Below are 24159 nucleotides of genomic sequence, written 5' to 3'. Positions count from 1 at the left end.
TGTCCAGCCAAGAAGTCTTCTCTCAAGGGTTAAATCTGCTGGTTATGACAGAAGATTGACCATTTCGACGATGGATATAAGAAAAGCAGAAATAAAAAACTCTTCATAATTACACATTTTCTCAATGAAATCTATAATATTTGTTATTATTCTCCGATGACCGCACAAGTTGTGACTTGTTCGTACTTGTCCTTCCAGTGGTGGTGTCCATAGTGTCCACAAATGTCCTCGATTCCAGTTAGTAGATGGTCAAGGAACTGGGGAGGAGAAGAAAAGACTGAATCAAGCGCTCAAGAAGACCTTCTGCCTTCTCTGTGGAGTATTTTTAATATATTGAAAAAGACCCTTATATTCCCAGGCATAACATTTAATAAAACACGACTTTCTGGGGGCCCACGTTACATCTGCTGTCGTCCACATGTCATTTAAAGCCATTTAATTGGCCAAAGACACATTTGTTTTCATGCTACTTTGATTATCTTTTTTTCTTCTCCACTTTTAGGGTAAAATGTGAAATGTGTGTTTTCGGTGTATAAATATAATCCCAGTTAAGAACACTGTTGATCATATAATTAATACTCCCCCGAAGGCGTTGCTCAGCTGCATCTCACCGTAGTAACCATTCCTCACAGTAAAAACACCCTCCCAGCCAACATCCTCGTCAACAACAGCAGGTGATGACGAGCAATTAAAATGATGATGCTGTGGAAAACTCATGAGCGGCAGCAGCAGCCGCCGCCAGGTGACTGGTCCGACTGCGTTTATGAGCCGCAGAGAACCAGAGAAATGAGCCGATGCCTTTGTTGCTCAGGCTGCAGCCGGATCAGGTCACCCCTGGTGCTCCGACCCGTGGCGTCGCTATGGAAACCAGTCATTAAGCAGAGCCACAGAATTGATTGAGGTGGAGACTGCCCAGCACTGTGTGGGTGGCGGTGGAAATTATTATTTTTTTTTTTTTTTTTAAAGTGGCAGCAGTATGTAAAGTTTCTCTAGATCACAAAGGGTGAAAGAATACAGCGATATATTATGATAAAATCTCTCTCTGGTTACATTCATAATGGGTCATGGATGTATTCTAATAATCATGGACACTGGGGCGTCTCCTTTCCCCAGGTTAGTCCATTTGTCATTTAAAGAATGGGACATTCATGCTGCTGTCCGTCTGCTAAAAAGGACCGTTTGCAAAAAAAATCTATACAAACATATATAAAGTCATGCGAATCTGAAAGCCTCTCCATACACAGATATACGATCAACAGCGATGTTTATGAAAAATATCTTTAAGGGCTACGATTCCCTTTTCAAGAACTAAAATATCCCGATCCATACATGATAATAGTTCAGTGGGTGTGTGTCACTGTATGCGGAGTTATTTTTAAAAAGACGGTAATTTCCTAATCTTTGAATAAGTACACTGTACAGTAGAATCAGTGAGATGGAGTACCGCCACACAGCCAGTAGGTGGAAGCAGCGATCAGGAAATGGCCTCAGAGGCTCGTTAACATACAGGAACAGGTCAATCTGACCATGGTGTGAACTTGTCTTTACTGGAAAAAGGGAGGTCCCCTTTTACATAAATACAACAGAAAGGAATGTGTAATTGTATCCCGTTAATTTATTGCCGTGTGCCACAAAACAGCTCAGACCATGACAACGCCTCGTGTATCGAGTGCCCACCAAAAGGCTCTGGGTCATTAGTACGAACAATCACAAAGCCACCAGCTTGTGAGGGTGGCTGGAGGGGAGAGGGCCGTACCTGGGTGTGGATCTCCTCATTGATCGTGCGCTTGGCCTCCTGCTTCTTCTTCACCGCCAGAAGCTCCACGAGGGGCTTGATGGTCATGCCCTGAAACGAGAGGAGAGGAGCGGAGCGTTATTCAGGATTCACCTCCTGACCCGAGCCGATGGAGCGAAACCGGCTCTCATCACCAACTCTCCGGTATGCAAGAAGGAAATTAGGAGGATTAAAAAAAAAACAGGTTTTTGTACTGGAGCCCATATAAACCAGTCATACTCTGAGAACGGATATGCTGGCACGCTTCCCAAACGCTGCAACGGTGCGATGAACTAAACGCATCACGTCATCACGCAACGTTTCACAACAACCCCGTGGTTGTTTCCGGGAGCCTCTCAGCACTTTAGAGCGCGGCGACAGGTGGAAAGTTGCAGATTTCAGCATTAAAGATCTGAATCTGTAACACATCTCCAATCCGAGGGAGATGGGGAAATCCCTCCATTACAGAGGAGCACTTTGGCGTCGGCTTCATTTCTCAGCGCCGGTGGCCGCCGCTCGGGGGGGAAAAATGTGACGGTAAACACACTCGGCTGATAAGCGCACACATCAACAACAACTGCTTTAATTGAGTGTGTGTACGCATTCTGTGTTTGTTCCGGTGCACGCAGCAAATGGTGCTTTTCCAACCGTGCACCTGATGTGGAAAAGCAAACAACTCGGACAAAAAGATTAGAAATGAACTTACGATCTGGCAAATACTTTTACTTTGATTTTACAAAGCTGGAAAATGGGTTTTAAAACCCAACTCCATGGCTGTTTTACTAGAAAGGGTCGATTTGTGTGTTTGTGTGTGTTTGTGTGTGTGTGTTTGTGTGTGTGTGTGTGTGCGCCTGTCTGCACCTAAAATCCCCAGCGTATCATTCTGCTCCTTAAAGAGATTAAGCCGACCATCTGGTTAACTGTAATGGCCTAAAGCGGACGACAGACGACACGCCTGTTGTTTGATATTACCCGGTCATGCAGAGGAACATACACTTTGACCACCTCATCGCGCATATTGAAGTTCAAACAAGGACTTTCAATAACAATATGTATTCCTTCACCCCTAAACAGGAGGTCAGTGGTGGGTCAGTGGTTAGCAGGTCCGTCTTTCAATTTAGGAGGTTGGTAGTTCAATCCCCGCCCTCGTCGACGTGTCTTAACCCCGAGTTGCTCCCTGTACTTGTGTATGAATGTAACACGATTGTAAAGTCGCTTTGGATAAATGAGTCGGCTAAATAAAAATGAATGTAAATATGTCATGGGTATCCAGAATATTTGAAAGCCTGCTCGATCTGAACGATAGTTATAATAATCAATGACAACTAAAAAAATTAAAAAAATTCAACGAGCCCATTGGCCAACAAGCCCGGAGGAAAAGTGCAGAAATACAGAATCTTAACTGATTTTATTCATAAGTAATCCAACACAAGAAAGGACATATCAACCATTGAGATATTCCACCTGTATTATATCACATGTAAAATGTCATGTAGATAACGATGGTCAAGATCAAAGATACTCTCACAGTCATACTTATAAATAACTCCACATTGCAGGTGGAAGAGGCCTCTCGCCTCTGCCTCCTGGTGGGCATCAGACCGCCCGTGCAGAATCCAGCGGCATGAATAAAACATGCTTCTGACGTCGCCTTTGAGGAGAGACGACATTACTCGGGTTTTATTTAAGCCGCCTCCGTCCTGGAGCCGAACCACCTCCACAGGTCCACCAGGAGACCGGTTCATACGCGACCGGACAGAGGCATCACATGTACGGAGGCCCAACCCGTCTGTCTACGTGTGGTGATCCTGCATGTCGTGCTTATGTGGACTCCGTTTGGAAGAGCCAAATGCAGGATTTCATTTGTTATAACAATGTAGTTTAAAAAAAGATTTAAAAAAGGTAACTGAAGATACATTTCTTTCATTATGATTTGAAAGAATGTTTAGGTTAACATATATAATTTAGTTTTGTATTTAAAAGCTGAATAACTTGTCAGAATATAAGCTTCCAATCAGATGACGTTACGTCAGTTTAACACCTGCGTGTTGGACTGTCAGTCCAGCTTTGAGTTCAGAGACATCGTTTTTTGACCGTGTGAACATGTATCTCTACGTTTTCTAGTAAACATTTTTTATGGAAGAACTACTTGTCTCACTCGCGTGTCAATTCATATTTGTGTTGTGTGTGTGTGTTTTCCCTGCGGTGCCTTCATGAGCACACACACGCCTGGTGGCGGCGTGCTTTAAAGGAGAAGCTGAAATCACCTGGAGCGGTTTCCTTCAAGATCAAGAACGCCCGACCACTGGATTTTTTTTCTTTTCTTCTATGAATGCAAATACACGAGCGCACTCTTGATGTTCCCACCTCAGCATCATGACCAGTAAGATGAAAAATGGTTGCAAATAAAGCTGAGCTACAGTGTGTGAGTGTGTGTTTTTACAGTGATGTAAGTGAAAACTAAAAATAGACTTAGGGGAAAATATACTGCACAAAATAGATTCGTTAAAGTACAACCCGTGTGAATAAAATACGCTCCGCGTACTCTAATGCTCACTCTGTAGGTTCGGAGCGCTCTCACCTGAACGAAGACCGTGAAGAAGATGACGGTGATGATGGCCGTCAGGAACATCTCCCTCATGGGGAACAGCTCCTTGTCGAGCAGGAAGCCCAGAGAGAAGGCGATGGCGCCTCGCAGGCCGCCGTAGGCCACGATGAACTGGTCCTTGGTCGTCAGCTTGACGATGCGGAACTTGTTGATGACGTAGGTCAGGCCGATCACACCTGGGGAGGACAGGCGTGAAGAGAGCGTGAGGATTGTGACTTTGTGGCCGTGGGATGGGCGTTGGTCAAACGGCGTTCTCTCTGGCCTTCAGCGATGACTTTGCAAAACACTTTCTGGAACTGGACGTTTCAATGTGCTGGTCTCCATCTTTCACACAGCCATTGTTTTCATTAACACACCTATGAGCCGACTCACTCGACACTGAGAACATCACAGTTATTATCACATCTGCTGTTGCCCGAAATAACCATGCGTGATAATGCTTTGCCACCTTTTTATAATCAAGCAGTACTTAGTCGTGAGCTCATTTTAATGGTGAGTCTAGAACAAAGTCTGATTGAGACAACTCAGTCACAGACAGTGTGTGTGTGTGTGTGTGTGTGTGTGTGTGTGTGTGTGTGTGTGTTGCAACGTTTGCTCAAACCCTCATCAGCTCTTCAGGCTGAGAGTAAAGTCACATAAACAACTCAGTATCGCCTGAAGACACCTCATCTTCTTTCCACTTTCTCTCTCCAACGACACTAATAACTCCAGTACGTCACATTATGAACAGAAGGACTTGTTACAGCCTGAAGTCAACCCGGAAATCCTCAGCTGTGCTCACACCAACAGCTGTGTGATGAAGTCCCACTTCCGTTTCTCTGAGTAAAAGGACTTTTTACACATAGACATCCTTTTTGAGTGTACATCACTGCAAAGTGCTCTAAAACACGTGCATCTCCTTGGAAGACAAATAAATACAAAGCACTTTTTTGATATGCATTCAATCCCAGTGATAAACCTCTTAAATGAAAAGCACTTCAAGATGAACTCTAAAGAATGTCTCTTCAATTATTTATCCCTAAAAGCCAAACCACATCACCAAAGAGATCTTGCACAAGTGAACCCCAAAAACTGACACAATAACCAAACTAACAACACTTCCTGTTTTGCGGGTTAACGGTTGATCGTTTCCTCTGCATGCAGTATTGCAACCCCCCCCCCCCCCCAGCCTGTTTACATGAGGAGCTGACCTATGACCCGAGACACCAGACACAGAATGACCGTGACGGTGACGAAGGTCCAGTTCCAGTGGTGAGGTCCGTCCACCGTGGCCACTCCCAGAAAGATGAAGATTAGCGTCTCGCTGACGCTGCTCCACATTTTCAGGAAGTACTTGATGGTGGTGTGGGACTTGTGGGATATGTTGGCCTCCACGTAGGGCCGCATCGTCGCGCCACAAGCTATCAACCTGGAAGGAGAAGAAGCAGACGTTTACCCAAATGAGATAGACAAAAACAGATGTTCATAGATGCCACGTCTCTGAATGGGTCGTGTATGTCAGATGGCATCGGAAAATAAACACTGCTGAACAATGTAATAATAAATGTCAGAAATGTTGAAACGGAAACCCCGATTTTGGAAGGCGGGGTGGTTTTATGAGCGTCGTCAGAGGTTTCCTCGAAAAGGAGAGCTGGAGATGACCCAGAGTTACAAACATGTGACACCGACACAAGACGTCTTCCTCCCAGTCTGGGGGCCACTTCTCTATTCCATCCTGGTGTCATGCAATGTTCCCAAGTCAAAAGTGTCGAGGCCAGCAAAGAACGCCGGCCACGTCCCATAAGCCTTAGCGGTTACCAGTTTGGTTCTGAAGGCTTTAGGGAACAATGTGCTGCCTCTTCTATAAACTCTGGACACAGTTTGTGATGTGAGGAGCAAGGAGGCAGTTGAAGGCTTAGGAAGAGATTGTCCTTGAAGCTACACCTCATCCAGCCCTGAGATTCAGTACATCATCCCCTCCAGGCCGCAACATCAATAACTCCCCACACCATAACCAGAAAATAGATTGGAAAATACCAGAGGAGCAAATGAGAAATGGCACCTCAGAGAATGTGGGGATGCCAATAAATGAAGGCTTGATTTAGGTGACATCGGATCAGATTATTCTGATCCAATGTCACCAATGTCAACAGTATAGGATCAGATTAATTGCAGATTAATCTGATTCAATAGATCTTGGCAGATTAATCTGCCGAGATGTACAGTTGAGATATGTTCAGGGCAACGACAGGAATAGGTTTTGCCTGCAGTGGCAAGGTTGTACATCGACGATGACATCTCATTACTGAGGGAAGATCCACATCATAAAATCAAGTGATGCAAGACATGGCTCTGAGATTATTTCGGATACTAGAGAGCGCACATGACGCACTCACAGACTTTAAAAGACATCTTTTGAAGACATACCATACATATGTAAAAGACAGTAATTAGGTTATGTCCAATTTCATTTGAATCCATTAAAATGTATAATTTCACCCACCATTAGTGTTCATCAAATCAATAAATAAGACTGTAAACTATGATACACTTAAAGATGCATGAGGGGAACTCTGTTTCTTAGTCCAGGTTGTTTTTCAAAAAAGTGGTAAAAAAAACAGTCAATGTACCTTGAAATAGGAATATGGAATAGATACAGAATAAAGTGGTGTGAAAATCACAAAGAAATAGTCAGATAACTTCTCGTCCCCAAACTTACGACATGATGCCAGAGAGGTGGAACATCTCAGCTGACAGGTAGGCCATGTAGCTGTACACAAAGACAAACAGTGGCTCTATGACACGCGTGTGGGAGGTGAAGCGTGAGGTGAAGGCGGTCAGGAACCCGTAGATGACTCCCACTAGAACGCCACCCAGCGAAACCACCAGGAAGGAGATGACTCCCAGGACCCCGTCCAATACCGTCACTGTGCCGGCACTGGAATACTCCTCAAACAGGTGGTACAACACCTAGGAGCAGAGGAGAAGGAGCAGATCATAGTAACATCAACGCAGGGTTCTTACACATTTTGACCGATGGATTTCCAGGACTTTAAACCAAATGTCCATGACCAAACTAAAATCTCGGTATAAACATGAACAATTTAGAAAATGTTGCGTATTGAGAGCGTACGCCGGCTTATATTTTGAGCGTCTTTCATTAAAAAAATATATAAATTATTTCAAACTCGGCGTAAATGAACATGTGATAACAAATTTCCATGACTTTTCCAAAACTTTGATTTAAGTTTTTTCCATGACTTTTCCAGGCCTGGAAATGACCATTTTTAAATTCCATGACTTTTCCAGGTTTTCCATGACCGTACGAACCCCGTCAACGGGATGTTGAAAGGACGATACAAAGACATGTTTAGTGCATCTCATACGGTCGTATTGATTCTCTGACTAACAAATGGAGGTAAAAGATAACAGATTGGTTATTTACGATTGGCAAATGTTCAGATTCTTACTTGCTGGACATGTTTTTCGAACATGTGGGAACTGAGAACATCCTATAACGGTTCGGAAAGGGAAAATACACCTGCAAGTTTTTTTTCTCGTGCCAAATGGATTCAGAAATATATGTTGTGTACCAATCATTTCATCAGCATCTCACTATGGCAACACACAGACTCCCGTAATGCCAGACGGGATCATCCTGCTCTGCCAAGAGCTCCAGAAGGATGCGCTCTCCCCAGACCCTGAGACAGCCAGCTGGTTTAGGAGTGCACTGAACTTTAAGCTGAACATACTGAGGAGGACCTGTGTAAATATTTAACCCCACATTCACAAGTGTTTTGCGACAGCTGTCAAAAACACAGATTGTTGAAACTAAAGTTGGGGCCTTGATGCTGAAGTAACTGAGTGTATAACTGAGTGTTTATAAGAATTATTCAATTTAACAGACAACCTGATCTGGTGATGAAACCCAGGGACGGAGTTTTTAGCTGACGAGCGAAACAACGCATCAGTTTGAATTTACGAATGACTTGAGGATGCTCTTCAGAAGGAGATAATGTTAATGTTCCTCTGGTGACCAGAGTTACAAATAGCACCCAATTATGGGTGTGAGGATATGACTGGTTTAAACCCCAGCGTATGTACCGAGCGCTGGCTACCAGCCACGTACTTCCCCGTTTCCGGCCACTCACCACAGTGACGGCATCGTTGAGCAGAGACTCTCCAAACACAATAATGTGTAACAGTTCGTTGATGTGGATCTCCTCGAACACGGCCAGCACGGCGACGGGATCCACGGCCGAGATGATGGAGGCGAACAGCAGGCAGGGCAGGAGCTCCAGCTGGTGGAGGTAGCTGGTGGGCTGCATCTGGCACACGGCGTACAGCAGCCCGCCGACGAAGAAGGCGTTCCACAGGGTCCCCACGACGGCGAACATCAGGATCGTGCCCAGGTTCTCCATGAAGGGCCGGATGGGCAGGAAGTAGCCGGCATCCAGGATGATGGGCGGCAGCAGGTAGAGGAAGAACAACTTGGCGTCCAGCACCGGGGGGACTTTCTCTCCGGCTAGTTTGATGAGCCCCCCCACCAGCAGACCGACCACAATCAACAGGCAGCTCTCCGGCACGATACCGGACAGGCGAGGGATCAGGTGGAACCCTGGGGAAATGGACAACAACAAAACAACAAAAAGAACAACGTGATACACGGGTCGCATGGAGGAAGACAAAGAACAGGAATGAGGGCGGGACTTAACCGAGAAGTCAATGCAATGCTTTAGGCCTGAACAGTGTGTGTGTGAGTTTGTGTGAGTCTGTGTGTGTGAGTCTGTGTGTGTGAGTGTGTGTGTGAGTGAGTCTGTGTGTGTGTGTGTGAGTCTGTGTGTGTGAGTTTGTCTGTGTGTGTGTGTGTGAGTCTGTGTGTGAGAGTCTGTGTGTGTGTGTGTGTGTGTGTGTGAGTCTGTGTGTGTGAGTCTGTGTGTGTGTGTGTGTGTGTGAGTCTGTGTGTGTGTCTGTGTGTGTGAGTCTGTGTGTGTGTGAGTCTGTGTGTGTGTGAGTCTGTGTGTGAGTCTGTGTGTGCGAGTCTGTGTGTGTGTGAGTCTGTGTGTGTGTGTGTGTGTGAGTCTGTGTGAGTGTGTGTGTGTGAGTCTGTGTGTGTGTGTGAGTCTGTGTGTGTGTGTGTGAGTCTGTGTGTGTGTGTGTGAGTCTGTGTGTGTGTGTGAGTCTGTGTGTGTGTGTGAGTCTGTGTGTGTGTGCGAGTCTGTGTGTGTGTGCGAGTCTGTGTGTGTGTGCGAGTCTGTGTGTGTGTGCGAGTCTGTGTGTGTGTGAGTCTGTGTGTGTGTGTGTGTGAGTCTGTGTGTGTGTGTGAGTCTGTGTGTGTGAGTCTGTGTGTGTGAGTCTGTGTGTGTGTGTGAGTCTGTGTGTGTGTGAGTCTGTGTGTGTGTGTGAGTCTGTGTGTGTGTGTGAGTCTGTGTGTGTGTGTGTGAGTCTGTGTGTGAGTCTGTGTGTGTGTGTGTGAGTCTGTGAGTGTGAGTGTGAGTGTGTGTGTGTGTGTGTGTGTGTGTGAGTGTGTGTGAGTGTGTCTCCGCCTGAGGGAAGTAGGGTTAACTGTAATTGCTCTGACTGGATTTTGCGAACTGAATACAAGAGGAACAACATTACAGGAGGAATCTTCTGTGACATACCGCACTTCTTTGAGTCAGAGCAACATCTTGTAGAGAAATTCTACTTCCTGTAGAACCTGAAAGCCGTTCAAACACGCGGAGGGGACGCACTTCTGCTTCTACTGTGGCCTGCATACATGTCGAGGCTTTCCTGCTTCCCTTTGCTTTTATCAACTCTTACGTGTCTGTAAAAGAACACCGTTCAAGAACTGATGTTGTCAGCATGTGCTGAGCATTGGCATGTGCCGTCTGGAAGGTGTGTAGTTTGGGGAAAGAACACAAGTAGTGCATTGTTACTGGTGTGACGTGTGGCTCACACACCCACACACCCACACACACACACAATGGCCTTGGGAATTCTTGAAGGGAAAAATGGAAATAATATGCAAAACGTGAGTTGTAGAACGATCTCACGGGACAAGTCAGCAAGGCACGGCTGCCCACATTCAGGAGGTCACAAGTAGAAATGAAACGAGAATCTTTCAACTTGTATTCGTTTTGTGGTTTAATCCAAGTGTGGCGGAGTCCCACGTAACCTTTTTGCAAAAGGCGTGCTATCGTTTGGGGCTGCTCGTCTCACAGGACGCAGCACAAGCTGCTCGGTGGGAAAACCCGAGAGATTATTTCTGTCGATGCCGTTAAAAGCAGCAGGACTTACTACGATTACAAAAGCTGTTTGACTTTATTAAAAAAGCTGAAAGCACCAACGCCTTCACTCCTGAGCTGCTGTGAGTAGAGCCCCAGACCCGGCGACATACACAGCGGTGGACACTTCAATAGAGACGGCGGCGTGCGTCGCATAGCGGGAGGTTTGTCCCCGGCTATATTTACTGTCCACTCCGGCGGCACACGGACATGTCAATTCTAAGCTGCGACTGTATCAGTTGACCGCATGCTGCCATAGCACACAGACAGAAAAAACACGCTCGCACACACTGGGCCAAACAATCTTAGCGGAGCAAAGAATGAATGAAATAGAGATGAAACGCGCGGTGGGAGCTCCGCGTGAGAGATGGCGCCCGCTTTGCTTTCCGTGCCCCAAAAGGATCAAACGCCCGTGTGCATGCCGGAATAAGACTTGTAAGTTCACATAAGCAAGTCCATATGAGAGGCAGACACAGAGGGATCAGCGCGGAAATTGAGCCGTGTCACCGGGTTGTTCTTCACGTCCCGCCCCTGAGACGCAGCTGTTCACCCGCCTGCCCCGAAGGCTTTACATTCAAATGGAGGAACAGAATTTGAACCCGCGTTGGATCAGAGGGGACAGGCTGAACGAGCAGCTAGCACCACGGCGACAAAGTTGAAGCTGGTCGGTGAAACACCGGAGGGTGGCAGCACCATCTGGCCCAGTAGCCACGGGGTGAGGCCCCAGCCGAGAGGGGGGAGGGCCGGCAGGTAGGCAGCCAGCTTACCTACACGTGTGCAATGAGGATGGTGGAGCAGCTAATTCACTCACGATCATATCGCATTGTTATCTTCTTCTTTTTTTTTTTTTACTTACATTTTTTTATTCGTTTAGACATATAAACATAAAACAAGTACAAAAATGTCAGACATAAAAATATATATACACACACATATATACACATGTACATTGTTAGGTTGTAATAGTTTATTTTGATAACATCTGCAGAGGTCTTATGTTTTAAATTAATACATATAGAAAGATATTATAATAGAAGATATGAGGGAGAATATTGATATTGTTTTTAATGTATTGTGAAGCATAGGGATAATGTTTACTCTATGCAAATGTAAATGGCAATAATTAATGTATGTTGCATGAGAGTGACTGTATGTTAGTATTATAGATAGACGAGGCCGGTTGAATTCCGTCAAGTGACTGACAATAACAAGGGACTTTTATTGTGAAAGTGACTTTAATGCGGACAATAACAAGACGGGACTCTTATTGTGAAAATACTTGTTTAGAGACTTGACCGGAAGTGACGTTTTGACCGGGCCGGGGACATTGAGTATAAAACTCCGTGGATTAGAGAAATCGAGTCACTTCCACAGGTATTCTCGACGCCGGAAGGACGGCGGAGGAGACGAAGAAGAGCACGATCGTGAGCCTTGAATGTTTGTTTTACCCTTCCTGCCATTAAATGTTGATAACTTAATTCACGCGCGTCCGGAAGTCTGTTTTCCATCATTTGCGAAGTGCCCAGTTTCAGAATTACTTTACAACATACACACATATATAAAAAACATATATACATACCCGCATAAATACACACACATATACGTATGCATTGTTATCTAATAGGCAGGCGGACGTTCCTTAAATTTGCATACTTCTCATATAATAATTTGAGAATACTTCTCACTTGATTTATTCCCTCAGCAAATATTGTAAACATGAGTTTTATGGCATCAATTGCAACACTTTCGGTTGCTTTAAAATGTCTTACTCAGCGTTCGCTCGTACTAAGCTCCGCCCTCTCGTGACGCTTCGGACGCATTAGAAATTCTCTGGAATACAAGACATCGGAGGGGGGGGGGGGAGCGGTGTTCATACTTGGGCAGCTTGAAGACAACACTATGACTGTTTCAGCGCACAAGCTAAACAAGTGCACGCCTGTGGATTGTGCAGCTGCATGCGGCTGTAACTCTGGAAGGACAGTGAGGGTTTAGTGGTCTTAAATAGTCGAAGGAGACCTAATTCACCCACAGCGAGACGTCAAGAGACTAAGGATGCATCTCTTTTCTCTTTCCGATGCACTTGAATAGAAAACAGGAACCGCTCGCAACTCCAGAGGCGCATCAGACCCGTGGGTTAACGAACGTATTCTCTGATCACCGCTTGAAACACAGTAAACAAAAAATGTTTAAAAACCTTATCTGGCGAGCAGGAAGTAAATTCCACAGCGAGTGCTGAGACGATCCACAGCACAATGCCGCTTCAGAAGAAACCGTCAATCTGGTGGCTGGAAGCTTCCAAATGAACACCATGACTTCACTGAGCACAGGATGGCTCACAGCGCCACAACTCCCTGTACACCGTTACATAATTAATAGGCTTTGTCTAAGTGGCTGAGACTTCCAACAGCGCAGGGAGATCTCTGTTCAGTGCGGGGGACACCAGATCTCACAATTGGGCCTCCAGCAAGCTAATTGGTTCCCAGTTGAACAGAACCGATGCAAGTGGCCGGCCTTCCACAGACTGTATGGTCACGTTTTACATGATTCTGCCAGTATTAGCTTTATTACATGTAAAGAATGGCAAAGAATTCGGAGATTTCCCTGTTCACAATTTAAATGTGTGAATGCTTCGTGTAGGCATGACTTCAATGCTTTTTTTTAAAAAAAGGTGTTTTATTCTTTAAACACGATCTGAAAACAAAGAGTATTTACTTCTCCCAGCTAGACTTTAAAGGGCCTTCTGCTCTACATTTATCAGATAACATATTGCATGAGTTTGCAAATGGTTGCAGTGATATTCACAGGATTTTTTTTTTACATCTTCCATAAACAGCAGAGTCCAAGAAGACAGCAACTGACGAATATTATAAAAAAAATGTATATAAGAACTACCTTAAACTCTCAATCTTTCAAATAGCTCGCAGGGTGTGACTCGGATCGCAAGGAGAAGATAGATTCTATGGAAAGGTCCTTACTTCTAACTGGATTGCCAGGAAACATCGTAAACATGAGTTCATGGTCTAAATGGTGAGTTTCACAACTTCTTCCCCACAGCAGTGAATTATGCTCCCATTCAAAGTGAAATAAACAATAAAGGAGGGTATTCTTCGGGGCGGGGCTTCCTTGTGATTGATAGCTCGCGACCACGGCATCACACGGTCTGGGATTCATCAGGTTGATACTTGACGACAAACAAAGGCTTTTTTCAGCAAAGTCCACAGGGACGACTTCCAGTGGTCGGCGGGGTTTCACCCGGGCAGCGCTCGAGTTATACAAACTTCTGCCAGCAGTCAAAGGAAGAGGTAATGCAGAGCTTTTTGATAGAACTATCAAAGAATAACTGAACGGGGAAACCAAGTGGGCGTATCATTAGAGGACAAGGAGTCCCACGATTCCTTGTGTTAAGTGACCTTCTGAATGACATGAAGTAATGAACCTGAGCCAGGGGACTTCTGGTCCATAAATAGGACACATCACACTGGGATTTTAAGTTGAATCGGGCAATTACAGATCAGAGGTATAAAGACTGTGATCATCTTTTGAAAATAGTACCAAATCAATATTATTACGTCTCATAATCTACTACAAAGCCTCACATCTCAATATAAGATGAATCCTAAATCAGTCACAGCGAGTTCTTACATTCTTGAGTCTGACATTTTTTGTGAAAACGTGGTATTTTTATCTCAGGTTCACCTCAGCGTGAGCTGCGAAATAAACTCAGCTGCTCACAGAGGATATTCGGAGGAATAACCTTTCAATTCTCATGAGTAGAAAGCACCTGCACCAAGCCCTGCAATGAAATCCATTTTCACAAATCCTTCAATAAATGGAGGGACGGTGAAGTCCTCGAGGGAAGAGCAAACCGGTCACGACTGGATGGACCTAAACATATTACCGCTGGTGCCTTAAGCAGGAGCACACTCGGCACTGGATCCAAGAATGACTCATTCTAAATAACCCATTATCGTTCAGGGGTGACCAGGAGGGACGAGGGAAGACTATGCATGCCGGACCACCAGGAAGAGACCGACACAAGAGACCTTTTCGGCATTAATGCCGATCCTTCTAAAAAAAACGATCAACACACGGGACAAAAGGCTCAGTGGACGACTGACATTTCCAACCAAGGCGATGTGGTGACAGTTCGCACATTTAGAAAAAGGCCTTCGGTGCTCATCCGTGAGGAGCCATCCATTTCACTTATCTTATCTCCTGCGGAGGAGATAAGATAAATGAAAAGGAGGGCTGGGAACTTCAAAGAGGAACTCGTGGCACACAACTACAATGCTCTGAAAAGACAAGTATGAAAGAGACGGGCATTAAGTGGACTCAATGGATCAAGAAGAAGAAGAAGAAGGAAAAACCGAAGACAGTACGTGGAAGGATTTCTATCCCAGAGTCTTGAACTGTAAGATCAGGCGGTTCATTTTGGCTGCTTGTCATAGAGGCAGGCGTTATGTCATGCGGCGATCCTCCCCCGAGTGCCTTTATGCAGCAAGGTTATTTAAAGCCAGTAAAGGGCAACAGCCGTCTCACTTCTGCATGTGTGCCCAGTGTCATCGCGGCCTGGGTACTTGCTCCACACAAGATCCTTTCCAAAGCCAGGCGCTGTGTCCGGTTGCCAGGTGACTAATTGTACACTGGCAACCAAATCTACTAGACTCAGCCAGCACAAAAGAGAGAACACATTGGGGGAGAAGTCGCTTTGTTGAAGGTGATTGATAAGGCGTTGGTTTGATTCTTTTCCTCGAATTGGAGAGGGTACACTGGCTGCCAGGCATTCCAACGCCATGACACATAAATCCCAATAAGGTCACGGTATACATGTACTTCAGAGCGACGCGGACCTCGTCCCTGACAACTGTGCCGTGTAAAAACTAAGCGTTTGTGTGTCATTGTTTGATTGTTAGATGCAGATCATTGTGCTCCTCGAGTTGCCTGTGCAAGTCCAGTGTTGGTTTTAAATAATTAATAAAGGCCTGCTGCTGCTGGTATATTCCAGTATGATCCCTGACGCCATATCTGCACAACAATATCGGCTCACCTGGGTGACTCTACACGTGGTCATGGTATAAACAACAGAAATGTTAGATCCTTACTACAATTCACCAGCACATCTACCACTCCAACGACTGAATTCAGTGATGTCATCAATTGTTGGTTACAAGAGATACTGTACTCCAAGTAGATCCACCTTTAGAAGGTGATCTTGTCATTTATATTCAGAGTTGTATTTTATGTTTTGATTTATTGTAAATATTTGGAAGTGAATTGGTTTACGGATGTATATGTGCATACTGCACATTTATCCTGCAGTGGGGGTGCTTTACGAAGCAAATGGCATAAATCAATCAAAGTAATCAATCACCTGTTTGGACAGGTCGTAAATGAAGGGCCGGACGAAGACCTTTGGATGGTTAGATCCCCACGCTGACTCAGTGCCTTTGTTTGGTACAGTCCGAATCCATGTGTCCCTTTGCAACCCTCACCTTTCCTCCCTGTGTCGATATGCCGATGTGAAGGGTCAGTCTTCGGTGTTTCCTTACACACACACACTCATAGGGACTGTGTAATGTTGCCTCTTCTCTGCGCAGGGAATACACTATTTCATAGACAAGTTCTGGTTGTAGGATATTTGTAACACCAGGTAAGGTAACTATTTGCCGTCAGTCTTGAGACTGACAAGAAATAATCTTGTTTCATGGGAACGGCAACACTATTTCAGATAAGACGGTTATTTCTTTGATGTTTACGAGTCCAAGCCACTGGTCTACCATTGATGAGAAAACCTTTGTGCTAAGCCATAACCTAGATAACACATTACAGATAAGATGTGGAGAACTTGTGATGCATTTACTCAAGCTAAAACAAGGGTTCGGCTTTTACTGATATGCCTGAAATCTTTCCCTCGCCGGCTTTATTGATAAGGACGATAGTGTGGCCCTTATCTCGGAATGGGTTTGCCAAATCCTGTAATGTATTACTTAAACATCCCCGTAGAGAGTCATGTCTCGCCGGTCTTAAACTGCAAATTCATTGGACGCATGTTGGTTGATTCTAGTTTGGCTCGGCTTAAAATGCCAATTTCATCAACAGAATCTAATTGATTGAACAAGTATAGTAGCTGCAGCAGGAGGTACTAGGAGGGACACGTCTTGCCCAAGAATGAGGTTTATTGGTGGAGACATTATCAGAATCCCTGGGTTGCAGTGATTCTGATAATGTCTGCATAGATATCATCAAGTGTTTACTTTAGATAAAGCAACCTTTTAAGGAACGGGCAGGTTTCTTGGTGAATCATTTACTAAACACAAACAAGCTAAACAATGGCAGCAGACTTAACGGTGTTAATCAAGAGACAATGAGTCTGAGAACATTAAAGCTCTGTGCGACAACACAACTCATATTTAAGATCAGTCGTTTCAGGGAATTACGGACAAGAAGCAACACGCAGCTATGCAGATGCTCAGGTGTAAGAGGAGAAGGAACCAGAGGAATGAGCAACAAAATAAATACAATCAATTATTATTATCAACTGAGTTTGTTTTCCCCACAGACAAAAGAAAATCCAGATATGGATCAAAATCAGAACGGTTACAAGAAAGGTCAAGAAGCCAGAGGCTCTTACAACAGACCTGACTTCGATTAGATTAGATTGTACTTTATTCAACCCCAGAGGGAAATTGCTTGAAGCAGTAGCAAAACATTGTTTTGCAAATATACAATGAACTCTTTATGACCTCTACATTAAGAGAAAAACATGCCAAAAAAGGAAGTAAAAAAGAAGAAGAAAAGTCTAAAAAAACAAAACAAGAAGCAAACATAATAGGCCTAACAAAACTAACCAATCAGTACAGTATCCCACTGAAACAAATAAATACATGAAAAACAACATTTTTTTCAACGAAACTTGCTAAAACAGCAACGTTCAACACTGACTGTCTACTGAAGTTACAATTCTAGATTGCCATTGAATAGGAGCCGCATCTCACGACATTATATTGACAAAGTTATTGCTTTCAAAATATGCACACTCATAGTTTCACTCCCAAACCTCTGGAACCTGCGTTTTAAATAGCCATTACTTTTTCAATTCACTTCGACTTCAGCCGTTGCTTACTAGCTCATGCCGATGTGTCCTTGAGCAAGATGTATAACCCCAAATTACTCCTGTAGCTTAACCTACGGCGTGTGAATGTGAGCGTTAGCTACTCCTGACGGGCAGGTGGCTCCTCCCATCACTGTGTGAATGGGTGAATAATGTCATGTCGCGTTAAAGCGCTTTGAGTGGTGGGAAGACTAGAAAGACGCTGGACAAGTACAGGCCCATCCCCCCCCCCCCCCCCCAATCCTAGTGATAGGAATAAAGGAAGCAGACAAAAGAAAAAACTGCACCGAGATAACAGCAACGGTGTGTAACACACACCCTCTCTTCAAATTGTTTGACCAGTTTTGAATTGTAACTGGAGGGTGAGACTAACTGCGCTTCCGAGACATGTTACACGGCGGCGCTCGGCTTGGAGGAGGAGGACACTCGTGTATTACGAGTGGGAACATTGTCAAATCGCACCGTACCGAAAGGTCGATATAAAGTCGGAACCCGGTGGATGTTTGACAAGGCCGTAAACCGTTATACGCATTACATCCGGCGACAGTGTGCCATAAAGGCCTCGATTATGAGATTATTGTTTACATTTTACATTCACCAAAATAAATTGGAATATGGTCATTTAGATAACGGCAAGGCTTGATAGCATTAATTATTCCCGATTATACACGAGCGGAGCGTTCAACCTTTCAAACACAACGATCCCTTTATGAGGCGTCTGGTGATAATTACAGCTTTCAAGTCAGAGGTTGATTTGAATTGTTATTTACGAGTGGTCCTGGTCTGCAGCCCAATTACGGGAGCCAAAACGGAAGACGTCCAATACATATTCGGACCGTGCCACTATCGGGCCATATTCTCTTCAAAATGACATCACCTGGGTTTTGATTTATATGAAAAGCTTCTGCACCAGGTGTAATTCACTCAGAGAAGTATTTTTACAAAATAAAGAGAGAAAGGCACCGTGCACGTTTGCTTTTAAGCTCGTAAGATATGAACCAGTAGGTGTGCCAAGGCTGCGCAATGCAACAGCCACTTTTGATTCCCCACTGCCCATTGCCAATCATCCTGGGATAATCAGAGGCTTGAGGTCACTGGTGTCAACGCGCATCCTCATCCCACCTCATTTTATTGTCTGCCTACTTTACTTCCTGCAGCTCTCCCATTCCTTTACCTCACTCGCCCTCTCTCCGTTTCCCTAACCTCTGGTTTTCACTCCATGCCCTTGAGCTGCGCCCTGACGGAGAGCCTCCACCCGAGCCAGGAGGTCCCTCTCTGCCAGCCCCTTCCCCCGGAGACACCGGGCTCCTCGCCCAGACAGCGGGTCTCCTCCTCCCCGGCTACCGGCTGGTGCTCCGTCAGGCCCTTGATGTCACAGGCAACTGACAAGCTGCTGGCTCTCGGAAAAAAAGAAGAAGAAGAAGAAAAAAAAAGAGAGCGGGGGACAATGCGGCGTTTTGTGGAAAGCACAATGCGAGGAGGTCTTGATGACAGGACAGTTAAGAAAAGCAAGGGGAGAGGAACGAGAGCACCGTGGTGTGGAGGAAGGAGGGGCCACAAAGAGCGAGGACATAGGAAACACTAAAGCAACAGAGGAAAGTGAAGCGCTGGACAGAAGCCTTGCAGTGTGTGTGTGTGTGTCTGAGTTGGGAACAATCGGTCAAAGTGGTTCAACTCAAATGTCGCTTTTAAAAGATCTCCGTCGTGACAACGCCTCGAGGTTTTTCCACCGTCTTAAAAAAAAAAGGCAGAATAGTTGCGATGCAACATCCAGACCACTGCACCAAGGTGCTTAATCATCACTGTACGAAGGCTGACGGTGTCTTCCCTTTTCTCCTCGTGAAAGGTGCTTTTCTATTTCTTGGGAGTTATTCCTGTTACGATGTGAGGTCCCAGGACAGGGATGTCATACGTGCATTTGTAGTTTTGAGCTATACTAAATAAACTGAACCGTGTGAAGTAGTAAGGGCAGGGCAAGCAAAAGACCCTTTTCCACATGAGGTTTGACAGATAGGAGAAACCTGCGTGACAAGCTCTATAGATCCGCCAGCTAAATTGAGCTATTCTGGGTACAAGACCACAGCAAGCAGTAATGTATAAAGGGTGTTGATCTTTCTGTCAATCAGAGTATCCTGTCACTATAACGTGTAGTTATAAGATAGATAGCTTCAGCTCTGACCCTTCCTGTCAGCCACTTTCTTCTTTTGTTGAATTCTGATTGTTGTATATTTTGCTGATCGAAATAAACTAAACTCAAAGTTAAAGGGTGTTGATATCTCTGTCAATCAGAGTAAACCCAGTAAAGATGCGTTGTGACATGTAATCTGTATGATGATGATGACCTCTGTGTGGATTTTCTCTGCTGGATTATTTTGAAGCCAGTATTCTCTTCAACATGTGGTTTTAATTTAAAAAACCAGTCTGATTAAAAAGAAAAACAGGTGTGCATCTAAACTCGTTGGAAAAATGTGCTAATTACTACACCTGTGGCCAACCCCCTGTGACCTAACCTAAATCTGAGCTCGCATTTCCTGGATATAAACTGAACCGAACAAAGTGACATTCACGGCGATACTCACCTAATTTCATCAACGAGGCCAGCAGCACCCATAGCGAGACTTCAAAGGGAATGTGTATGTGATGGTAGTCGAGGCTGAGCACGGGGAAAGCCTTTTTAGTGTAGTTCTCTCTTTCCGTGCTTTTGCGGATGCCCACCTCTTCCTGGCCGCCGGTATCCGGGGAGCTGGCGGCTCCGAGAGGACGCACGGAGCCCTCGAGTAACACCAACACAACCAGCAGGAGCAGCCACCGCTCCGGTAAACTCCTACCGGCGCCGGCCCGGCCGTGCGAACATGTCCTTGAACGCATCTTGTCCAAAACCGCTCAAAAAAAGAAAATAAAAATAAGGGGGGTGAGAAAATTGAAAAGAAACGTGCTAAAAAAAAAGTCAGCTTGGTTCGAGGAAGTTGAACGCAACTTTGTAATGTTACGTTAGTTAACGTAGGTTGACGTGCTCTTCAACCGGGAGAAATGACTTTCACGGTCGGTCGGGCTAGTTCTAACCGACCCAACCGTCCATGCCCTCAGGTGACGTGAGGCTAGCTTGACTGCCAGCGCTGCTGCCTTTAGCCAGGTAAACAGTCCCGAGCCGCGCAGGCTGTTGGGAGAAAGCAGGAAACGGCAAGATGTGAGAGAGAGAGCTTTGTCTCGGAAAACTCTGCTATTAAAAGCCAGCCTCGCCGAGTCGGTTGTCGTTGTTGTTGTTTACAACGTTGTTCCGCAAGTTTCTGTGTCAGTGCCTCCTGTCAATGTCCTCCTCGGTGAAATGTCGTTGATGCTGGAGGCGAGCGAGACACAGCGGCATCCCATCCACGCCTCTTCTTCCCTCCGACTGCCCGAGAAAGAACACGTCCGTGGGGCGGCGGTGCTCCGATGCTGACCTTGAAGAGAAGCCACGCTGCAGCCACATTGCATTTTTGCCGCGCGCCCTACGCGTTATTCTTGAAAACTTTTTGATATTAACGTCCTCGTACGTGGCCGTTCCACCGTGTGGTCCCCGGGATGAGTAGACCTTGCTCGGTCGGTCCAGGGTGGGGGCTCAAGCCCAGCGAGGAGGAGGAGAACGGGGGGAGGGGGGGTGTGAGGGAAGACTCGGGGTGTGCTCCGCCCCGGCTGCAGAGGCTTGTCCCAGGTTGATGTCGAGGCAAGTGGCGACTGCTCTCGGTGGTTCTTAGCTTCATACAACCTTCAAAACGCACACCCCTTCGAGGAGGTTTGGTGGATGGGAGGAGTGGAGTGGAAAAGGGAGGGGAGGGGGATGGCCGACTCTAGTGACACCTATAGGAATGGAGGTTTCAGGTGTCTGGTGAGAAAGAGAAAAAATAAAAGCGTCTCCACAACCTGCTGAAACTATATTCCTCCGTGAGGCTACACATGTGTTCCCGAAGGGGATATGCTTTGAAAGTAATCTGACATTAACATGGTATGGATGGCTGCTTGCTATAGCTTTCACCTGGAGGTCAAAGGTCAGAGTCAATTATAGCCCACAGCCCAGTGAGCAGAGTGGTTTCTCCTCAAGGACACTGAGCCCTGCATACTGTAGATGCTCGCTGTCACCTTTACACCTTACTAATTGTCGCTATTAGTGCGACTGCTCGGCTGGAAACGTTAACAATGTTTCCGCAAAATAGAAATGGTGCCGATCGCTCTATAATCTGAATACTCATTTGGGAGAATGTGACCAAGCATTATAATCAGTGATATTCTAAAAAAGGAGTGGGGGCGCATATATTGCAGAAATGTACTTATCTGGAATGGAAAAGCGGCGCTAATTGTCCTTTTAAGGACATTATGTTTGCCTAAGACGGGTCAGTTTTAACCACCAACCAGGACCCGGAGAGCAGGTTCAATATGTTGCTCAAACACACTTTAGTAGACCACACGGATGCTATTTTGAACCGTGGTGTTTATATTTAAGGATACTCATTTATTTAACCAGCTTATTGTTTTCTGTTTTTAGTTCCTGGTGCTTAGCTGTGGGTGCGGCCTTGGAAAATATTACTCATCTAGTGAGTACTAGTTGATTTTCAATCACACCTTTCAGATTTAGTAACACATAATTCCCCACGCTATAAACGTCTTGGCTTTAGGGACGCCTGCTGGTCCGTGTTAAAGTGACACCACAGGTGTATGAGACAAAATGCAATGCCAAACTTTTGGATTTAATGTAATTTGAATTTAAAAAACTAAAAAACTTTATATTTACATGTTCAGATAATTAAATGAGAAAATATACAGCAGATTAATTGATAATGAAAATAAAGAAAGCTAGTCCTGGTTTTTAAGAATTCAAACAACCCAATTGTCCCGACCGTGATCTAACATTAACGGTCATAGGTGTTGAGAAATGGTGGGCGGGCATTAATAAGGTCTGGTCAGTGTTGATAACAGTGTCCTGCACAACATTTAAACACTGTCATAGAGTTCAGGTGACAAACTGTCTGCGCCGCTCTTCTGTCTCTCTTTATCACTCAAGATTGTTTTGTGTTTTTACAGCTTCGTATATCTGTTGGGCCCAACCGTCAGATAAGGCGTCGCGATCAAAGGAAACTCACAAGACTACCGACTCCGCAGACATGCCCTGTTTCATTTCACACAATAAATGTATTCAGTTTACTGATTTTGCCATTAGTATACAAGAAATGAACATACTTTATGCGATGCAATACATCTTTAGCGTTAAAACTGCAACTTTACTGAAAATTAAACACGATTAGAGAGCTAAAATTCTCCCTCACGATTGATTATTTAGCACCACCTCCCCACAATTTCCAATTCTCACAGAATACCAGGAGCCTGAATTTCATTTATATTCAGTGTCCTGCATTGTGGATGCTGCCTCACTGCCACACTGGCTTACTGGGAAACTTCAACAGAACAGGACCATTGTTCATATTCATATTAACGCCTGTGCTTTTCCTATGATGCAAAGTCAAACTTACATTTCATTCAGCTGTGAGTGGTGCATTCAATGTCCTTTGTGCACTCCTTTGTTGGACAGACAAACCCAATCTATCAAGGGTTTTAAGTATACATACTGTTTGGATTTGTGTATACTTAAAACAAACACACACACCCGAAACCTGTTTGAAGTGGTATGCAGTATTTAATTGGCTGACACCAGCCTTCATTTTTTTATTTCACTTTTAACTGACCGCTGTGTTATAAAGTGTCTTTGAACTTTGGTTCTCATTCCTGTGTACTCAGCAAATGAAAATCAAATATACACTTCAACTCAATTTTTATTGAACCCCAGTGACCGGGGCCCGCAGTCCAAGGCCTGTTTGTTTTTGCTTTTGAGAGGCGTTTGTTTCATATTCCTGACGCTAAAAAATGTCCAGTCCCAGTGATAGAAGTCTGAACTGTGCAATTACGCAATTTCAGTCATAAAACTCCACCAGCTCACCCTGACCCCATAGCACGGTTTCTATTTTCTGCCTTTATCTGCATGGAGTTAGTCACGGTGTCTTCTCCCACAAGCCACGCAATGTGGAACAAAACAAGTCAATTATTGCCAGGCCGCATTAAAAAAAACAAAAAAAGTTGGCTGTCATTTTTTCTATTTCCACTGGCAAATGACAAGCATTGTGTTTTTCTTTTGTTGACTTTATGTTGGTTTTATTTTGAAAAAGTGACACTATAATATCAAACCCCTGTAGAGTGAATTTAATCAGATTTATTCAAAGAAACACAAACAGGTAAAATCAGGCTAAATGGTGACCTCAAATCCTGCATTACACACACATGAGAATTACCAAAAGTCGATAAAATGAATAAATCCAACAGCACATTTACAGTTTATGTGCAAACTGCTCAGAGTGACTTGCCCCTGGCTGCCTGTGGCAGCTTAACATCAGAGGCT

The 24159-nt window shown here is 44.9% G+C and overlaps 1 protein-coding gene across 2 annotated transcripts in view; it reads right to left on the bottom strand.

Moving 5' to 3' along the window:
- Positions 1-21445, bottom strand: part of slc9a1a (solute carrier family 9 member A1a) — a 31248-nt gene extending 9803 nt beyond the window's left edge. Inside the window, exons 1-7 of one of the 2 annotated variants that reach the window (XM_056443555.1) lie at positions 20318-21445; positions 8513-8979; positions 7081-7331; positions 5573-5790; positions 4356-4558; positions 1757-1846; positions 187-257 (exon numbers count right to left, since the gene is read on the bottom strand). In XM_056443555.1, coding sequence (XP_056299530.1) covers positions 187-257; positions 1757-1846; positions 4356-4558; positions 5573-5790; positions 7081-7331; positions 8513-8979; positions 20318-20606 — 1589 coding nt within the window. In that variant the 5' untranslated portion in view covers positions 20607-21445. The remainder of the gene's footprint in view (positions 1-186; positions 258-1756; positions 1847-4355; positions 4559-5572; positions 5791-7080; positions 7332-8512; positions 8980-20317) is intronic. The other variant, XM_056443556.1, reaches the window with a different exon arrangement.
- Positions 21446-24159: the final 2714 nt, after the last annotated feature.

Source organism: Pseudoliparis swirei, chromosome 22 (assembly GCF_029220125.1).
Source record: "Pseudoliparis swirei isolate HS2019 ecotype Mariana Trench chromosome 22, NWPU_hadal_v1, whole genome shotgun sequence".
NCBI classification, from domain to species: domain Eukaryota; kingdom Metazoa; phylum Chordata; class Actinopteri; order Perciformes; family Liparidae; genus Pseudoliparis; species Pseudoliparis swirei.
The sequence above is the reverse complement of the archived record's forward strand: the minus strand, read 5'-3'. Positions and strand labels throughout refer to the sequence as shown.